Source organism: Silurus meridionalis, chromosome 19 (assembly GCF_014805685.1).
Source record: "Silurus meridionalis isolate SWU-2019-XX chromosome 19, ASM1480568v1, whole genome shotgun sequence".
NCBI lineage: Eukaryota > Metazoa > Chordata > Actinopteri > Siluriformes > Siluridae > Silurus > Silurus meridionalis.
The window spans coordinates 11,869,300-11,877,508 of record NC_060902.1 but is presented as its reverse complement, the minus strand read 5'-3'; the positions used below and the strand labels follow the sequence as shown (position 1 = coordinate 11,877,508).

At 39.5% G+C, this 8,209-nt stretch overlaps 2 protein-coding genes across 3 annotated transcripts in view; both read left to right on the top strand.

Annotated features, from left to right (window-relative positions):
• Window positions 1-8,209, top strand: part of si:ch211-86h15.1 (uncharacterized protein LOC558435 homolog) — a 63,015-nt gene that overhangs the window by 10,426 nt on the left and 44,380 nt on the right. The window lies entirely within an intron of this gene.
• On the top strand, window positions 2,122-7,933 carry LOC124402097. The gene is made up of 3 exons (XM_046874768.1): window positions 2,122-2,277; window positions 5,644-5,741; window positions 7,221-7,933. Exons 1-3 carry the CDS (start codon window positions 2,248-2,250, stop codon window positions 7,540-7,542), a joined length of 450 nt encoding a protein of 149 aa, XP_046730724.1. The 5' UTR covers window positions 2,122-2,247; the 3' UTR covers window positions 7,543-7,933.

The window sequence follows — 8,209 nt, the reverse complement described above, 5'->3', positions numbered from 1 at the left end:
AGGTGTGGCACATCAAGATGCTTTAAACACATTAAAAGGCCACTCTAAAATATGCAGTTTTATCACACAGCACAAAGCCACAGATGTCACAGGTTTTGAGGGAGCATGCGATCGGCATGCTGACTGCAGTAATGTCCACCAGAGTCGTTGCCTGTTCATTTCTCTACCATAAGCCGTCTCCAAAGGCGTTTCAGAGAATTTGGCAGTACATCCAACCGACCTCACAACTGCAGACCACGTGTAACCACACCAGCCCCGGACCTCCACATCCAGCATCTTCACCACCAAGATTGTCTGAGACCAGACACCTGCTGCAATAATCGGTTTGCATAACCAAAGAATTTCTGCTCAAACTGTCAGAACCCGTTTTAGAGAAGCTCATCAGCATGCTTGTCATCCTCATCAGAGTCTCTACCTGGCTACAGTTCGTCGTCGTAACCGGCTTTAGTGGCCAAAGGCTCACATTCGATGGCGTCTGGCACTTTGGAGAGGTGTTCTCTTCACGGATGAATCTTGGTTTTCATTGTACAGGGCAAAATGCGTTAGGCAAATAGTGGTCATACCAGATACTGACTGGTTTTCGCAGATTAGAGTGAGCAACGAGAGGGGCCCGATTATTAGCCCCCACAAGCAAGGAGACCAGAGACACTGCTTTTGAAATACAATTTACTAGGCAGAGGCAATTGACACCCCTAATTTAGGGGCGGAATCTGGAAGTGGAAAGAAATTGAGGCATTCCATGTTCCTGATTCAAAATTCAACCCCCTGATGCTATAAAGACAACCCTCCAGCACTTCTAAACACTCACTGACTGACAAGATGATTGAACATATTGCTTAACATACCAATCTGTATTCAGCCTAGGAGTATCCAATCTAAACTAGTGAGAAAAAGATTGAAGATTTGCTCAGAGGACCCCTGAGCAAATCCCCACCCTCAGAGGACTACTGGCACAACGAGTTGTGTTTCAGTGTGATCGTTGAAAAATATGCCAAAGAAAAGATTCAAGCTGTTTCACCGGCTCATTTGTTTTAATGATCACCAGCAGTGCAATGGCTGCCTAAGAACAATTTTACAAAATCCACCCCTTTTTAAGATTCTTTATGAGAAATGTCTACTAAACCCACTTACAAACCCAGTGTTGGTGAGGTCATGGTGGCATATACCAAGGCTGGCACGCTCCACCAATATATTGCCAACAAGCCACACAAGTTCAGCTTTAAATTGTTCTGCAGGGCCAGTTTATCTAGCATCATCCACAACCTACTAAAATGCCTATCAAAGTGCATCCACATTTTTTTTAATGTTGCTCTAAGTAACCTGCCTCTTGGGACCGAACTGGTGACAACGTTAAACAAAGCAAAACAAGGCTTATAGTCACCTTCTGTGAAAACTACTTCACCAGTTCAGTGTCAAGGGCATTCACACTGTCTGATCAAACCACATAGGTGGTGATCTCTTGAGGACAGACAAAGAGCTGATGAAGAAAGAATGTGGAGGGGTTTTTTTTGTTTGTTTTTGTTTTTTACTGGTCTGGTGAAGGGGTGAATTCAGTAAAATGGTTTTACAGCAAATGTCAACATTCTGAGCCACGCCTCAATCTGTGCCGCAGTCTGAGGTCCAGAGTGCTTTAGAGTAGGTTTTCATCAAGGATGTCTCTGTACATTGCTGCATTAATCATTCCCTTGATCCTGCCCAGTTCTCCCAGTTCCTGTGCTGATAAACATCCCTATAGCATGATACGGTCACCACCATGCTTCAGTGTTGGGATGGTATTGGCCGGGTGATGAGCGGTGCCTGGTTTCCTCCAGACATGACGCTTGCCATTTAGGCCAAAGAGTTCAATCTTTGTTTCTCATGGTCCGAGAGTCCTTCAGGTGCTTTTTGACAAACTCCAGGTGGGATGTCCACATTGCTGCATTTCAGAACCTAATGTAATTTTAAGGTCACCTAATGTTATCATTACTGAATATATACAGTGCATTCAGAAAAAATTCACAGCACTTCACTATTTGGACATTTTGTTATGTTCCAGCCTTATTCTTAAATTGATTTAAATTCTTTATTTTTCTCAAAATTTTACAAAGAGCACCCCGTAATGACAAGGTAAAAGAAGTTTGTTTGAAATCTTTGACACTCAAAATTGAGCTCAGGTGCATCCTCTTTCCACTGATCATCCTTTTACTGAGGGGTGGCTTCCGTGTGGTCACTCTACCATATAGGCCTGATTGGTGGAGTGCTGCAGAGATGGTTGTTTTTGGAAGGTTCAGAACGCAGGTCAGAACTACTTTTGATTTATAAATGATTGAGGCTACTGGGTTTATTGGGACTTTAAATGCGGCCTACTGACAATTTTTTTGGACTTCATGGCTAAGTTTGTGCTCTGACATGCACTGTTAACTGGGACCTCATATAGACAGGTGTGTGCCTTTCCAAATCATGTCCAATCAACTGAGTTTACCACAGGTGTACTCCAATCAAGTTGTAGAAGCATCTCAAGGATGATCAGTGGAAACTGGATGCACCTGAGCTTAATTTTGAGTTTCAAAGATTTCAAACGAACTTTCAAAACTTTCCCTTTTCAAACTTTCACTTTGTCATTACAGGGTGCTCTTTGTAAAATTTTGAGGAAAATAATGAATTTAATCAATTTAAGAATAAGGCTGGAACATAACAAAATGTGGAAATAGGGAAGTGCTGTGAATTCTTTCCGAACGCACTGCACATATTCAGTAATGATAACATTAGGTGACCTTAAAATGACATTAGGGTCTGACGGTGAAATGCAGCAATGTGGATTACTTTATATTTTTCCACATGTGCTTTGACTGTTTTATTCTTAAAAAAGTAATCCCCTTCTGATTTGTTTTCCTGTCAAAGTGATACATCAGTGAATGTGAAATGCACTGAAGGTTTTGCTTTTTTATGTCATCTTGAGTCATGAAAAAAATAGTCTGTGTATTGCATTTCAGTGTCCTTACTTATGTATCTGGCATGAAATCTTCTAGTGCCACTGTCACTGCCAAGGCCAAGAATGTTGTGATCTTTTTTCAGCTTGCATTCTTTAAAAAAAAGAAGCATAAAATAAGCTTGATATTTAGTTCCATATTCATAAATTGTTTAAAAGTAAAAGGTACCTTTTGACTAGATTATAGTCACAGAGCTTATGATAACACAATGCTTTGAGTAAATACTAAAAAATAAACTATTAACCAAATATATACTATATTTGACGTAGATGTATAGTAAAAATCACTAAGGCCAGTTTTCCCAAAGTTAATCATTTCTGTAAAAATAGAATGTATCTTTGTCGATTTTAAAGTCTGTTTGGCTCACCATCTTGTTGAAAGCTCTATATATAGTTTATCTTTACTCTCTGGTAGAGGTACCTGTTTTTTATGCTGAAATATCTTGCTGCTTCATGGAATCGATGGTTTCATCAATCTTCACAAGAAACACTGAAAAATCAACAAAATGGCTAATTAAATAAATGTAATAAATAAACGTTTAAAAAGTCCTTTGGCTTATGGGTTCTATTGCGGTCAGATTTCTAAGTGTTTGAAGCGTGAACATTTTGGTGTAGCTCTACCGCTACATTGCACAGATACTTATAATGATAAGTACATAGTACAGTATCTCACAAATGTGAGTACACCATACCTCACATTACAGCAACCATTTTTTAATACTATAGAAATGAAACTTGGATATATTAACATTGTCAATGTGCAGTTTGTATAGCCATAGAGATTTACTGTCCTCTAAAAATAACTCGACCTGCAGCCATTATTGTCAAAATAGCCGGCAACAAAAGTGAGTACACCCTGATATTAGCTGTATGTTACTTTAGCATGCAAAGCCTCATGTCCTATTCATCATGTTCTTGTCTGCTTGACAGCACCATACACATTTGTGTATCTTGTATTAGAGCAGTTAAAATGTGGTGCTCATACTGACCACTGGATGTTCAACATTGCACCTCATGGCAGAGACTCTGAGCATTTAAAAATTAGAATTGTTGCTCTTCACAAAGATGGCAGAGGCCATAAGAAGATTGGTAACACCCTGGCAGTAAGTTTCTATGCAGTGACCAAGGTCATACAGAGGTTTTTCAAGATGGGTTCTACTCTGAACAGGCATCGCTAGAGTCCATCAATGAAGTTGAGTTCTACTTTCAGACCGTACGCCACAGACTGCAGCAAATCGGTTTGCATGGCTGTGATCCCATGAGGAAGCTTCATCTCAAGCTATCTCGCAAGAAAGCCCGCAAACAGTTTGCTGAAGACGACCTGTCCAAGAGCATGAATAACTGGAATCATGTGAATCAAGAGACTGAGATGAGATTAAGAAACCTATTTGGCTCAGATGTTGTCCAGCATGTGTTGGCGACGCCCTGGTGAGGAGTACCAAGAAAATTGTCCTGCCTTCATTCAAGCATGGGGATGGTATCGTCATGGTATGGGGCTGCATGAGTGCTGCTGGTACTGGGGAGCTGTGGTTCATTGGGGGAAACATGGATTCCAACATGTACTGTGCCATTCTGAAGCAAAACACGATGCCCTCCCTTCAGAAATTGGGCCGAACGGCAGTTTTCCAACATAACGACCACAAACACACCGCCAAGATGACAACTGCCTTGCTGAGGAAGCTGAAGGTGAAGGTGATTTGAGTGGCTTCCAGAAGTATTTCTCCAGATCTGAACCTTGTTGAGCACCTGTAGGGCATCCTCAAGTGGAAGGTGGAGAAGCTCCATGTATCTAACATCTAGCAGCTCTGCGATGTCATTATGGATGAGAGGAAGAGGATCCCAGCAACAACCTGTGCAGCTCTGGTGAAATTCTTGCCCAGGAGGATTAAGGCAGTGTTGGATAACAATGGTGCTCAGACAAAATATTGACGCTTTCGACGCAGTTTTGACATGTTCACTTTGAGTGTACTCTGAGTGAACTGTAAGTAAGTCTGACCATGCCATCTGCTTCTTTTAGAAATAAAAACCCCAAGATTCATAAAACTGCAATTTGTTTGGAGTTGTGCATTTTGTGTCATCTGGTACAACAGTCACGAAAAGACTGTTTTGAGACTTGTTGAATACAATTCAGTGACTGGAAGTCGACATCATTCAACAACAAACGAAGAATCCTTGGAAACATCTAGAAGGTTTGTAAGACTTTGTCAAATTTAGAAAACCTTCAATTTCTCATGTACCGCTATGTAGCTTCATAATGCTGTCATGTGGTATGACCTCAAGAAAACATTCTAAAATAAATTGCATATCATTTTTTTTTATTATTATTATAAATCAGGAAAGATTGTACAATTAAATTCATAATAAACTTTGGTGAGAAGAATTACTGTTTTAAAATTTCTGTTCTGCATTTGAAAAATGTAAGTAACATGAGAACTAATTTGGTGCAACCGCTGTCTGTGCCACTCGTGCTTTTATACGCATTGTTATTCTATGTCTACAGTTCATTACAGTCTAATTGAAAACATATTTTAGTTTATTGCATTCATTTGTCTTATACTCTAGTTGATATTTGAGGGTGAATGTTGAGGTTTGATCTAATTGTGTGCAATATAATGAGAAAATATATTTGTAAATCTGTGAATGTATTCATTAATCTCTTATAACTTGTTTTCTAGATGCAGCTAAGTAACAAAGAAAAAAGTGCACGCTACAGGCAGCGAATTAACTCTGATCCAAATGCAAGAGCTGAGTATCTTGCTAGAAGAAAAGAAAGGTATGGAGTATGTCTCAAAGAAATCTATTATGGATATATGTAAACAATACCCCTCCAATCTCGATTCGCTATAACATGGTACTGTGCACTAAAAACAGTTTTTGCATTCTTTTAATCTGTTCAAATGAAACCTTCTGGATATTTTGGTGTGCCTACAGGGCACCTGATTGACTGGCCAGCATTAATCATTATTTTCATGGCTTTTGTTGAATGGGGTGTCTAAACTGCACGCCATCAGATTGGATGGACAGCCATACATGATCAGCCGTAATATTAAAACCATCTGCCTACTATTGTGCAAGTCCCCAATGTGCTGTTAAAACAGCTCTGTCCAGTCAAAGCATGACTTAGACAAGAACTGTGGTATCTGGCATCAAGATGTTAACAGCAGATCCTTTAAATCCTCCAAGTTGGAGTGAGGTGGGGCCTCCATGGATCAAACTTGTTTATCCATTACATCTCACTGATTGATCTCTGAGGGAATCTGAAGGGCAAGGCAACACTTTAAACTCTTTCCTGAATAAAGTTTGTAGTGTGTTGGGTGCATTATGCTTGTCTAAAGAGGCTACTGCCTTTAGGAAATTGCCATTCTCATGAATGTAAAATTTGTATTATTTCGTTTGGCTTTGTTGAAATATACAGCTGTTTATCATCAGCCTAGCAATGGAAGCGAATACCATGTTTATGTATAATTTCACCCAGAGGCAGCATATATAACTAGAAAAGCAGTGGGCCTAAGATAGATCCTTGAGGAACACCAAACTTTACCTCAGAGACTGTGGAGAACTCACCATTTACATCAACAAACTGATAGCGATCAGTCAAATAAGACCTGAGCCAAGAGAGAGCTGTTCCCTTTATTCCAACAACGTTCTCAAGTCTAGCAAGTAGTATAGTGTGCTCAATGGTGTCAAAATCTGCACTAAGGTCATTAACCTGTTTAGCAGTTTGTCCTACGGAAGGTCTTCAAAACCGTCAAACAATGAATGTTGGGAGGAGATGACACTGTCAATTCTGCAGTTGGCTGTTTTTGCACCACTTTTAGTAGGTTCTAACCACTGCATATTTTCAACACTGCACAAGAGCTGCCATTTTGGACCCACTCATCAAGCTAATTTGGTCCTCAGATCCTTATACTTGCCCATTTGAGAGATTGTTTGACTGTTTACTTGCTGCCTAATATATACCACCCCTGGTCAGCTGGCATTTTAAAGATATATTCAGTTTTATTCATGTCACCTCACAGTGGTTTTAATGTTATGGCTGACTGTTATATGTTAATTAATATTAAAAGATCTGGTTTTGTATCATTTCCATATATTGGCAGTACGAACTGAGAGTGAAGGAAAAATAACCATATTTTTCCTTATTCCCTTATTCCTTAACATGAGCAGTTTAACTGTGCATTCTTAGATTTATATATTATGTATTTTAAAATTGGTTGTATAGAACCTAATCCATGTCGCACCATTGTTTTAGCTATCGAAGAAGAAAACAGTTGGGAATGATTAAATGGGTCAAGTCCAGTGACCTGACAGAGACAGAGAGGAAGAAAAAGAGAGAGCAATGGAGGGCCGCAACCAAAAATTACAGGGAGAGAAAAAAGATGGCCGAGATTCTGTTAGACTTTGTACCTCTATCTATGGAAAGCACTTTACCATTTCTGGAAAATGCAGATGCTAATAGTGCAGCACAAGAGCGGCCAGTACAGGTCAAGCGTTTTCCTCTGAAGGTGGAATTAAGCCCACTGTCATGGTGTTCTCCAGACCAGAATGAAAGCGGAGGAAGGATACGTCCTTGAATGAGTAAAAAAAAAAATAAATCCAAATCAAGAAGATGCAACTGGGATACTGGAACAGTGAATGGACTGTGCATCACATTGATGTTTGATGATCTTCCAAATTGTAATCTTCCAAAGATAAAAGAGGACATTTAATGCTTTACAGTTTAGTATAAGGAACCTGTTTCTTTCACCACAATGTGATTACCAGTGTTGGGCAGTAACGCGTTACTGTAACGCAGTTACTTTTGACAGTAACCTATACTGTAACGCTTTACTTTTTAAATAAAGTAACTCTGTTACCATATGGTGCGTTGTCCGTTACTTTTTTTAATGAATTAATTTAGGCTGAAGTGAATTTAGGCTGAAGTGAAGCTTATTTATGCACTTACTCACACACCCAGACAGTAAAGCATTACAGTAGTCTAATCTAGATGTAACAAAAGCATGAACTAATTTGTCTGCATCCTATAACGACATCATATTTCTAATTTTAGCAATATTTCTAAGGTGAAAGAAGGTGATCCTGGGGATATTAATCACGTGAGCCTCAGAGGAAAGACTAGGATCAATAATCACACCAAGATCTTTGACTGCTGTACATGCTGTAACAGAAACACCATCCAGAGATGCTACGTAATTGGAAAGTTTGCTTCTTGCTGCATGTGGTCCTAGTAAAAGTACTTCC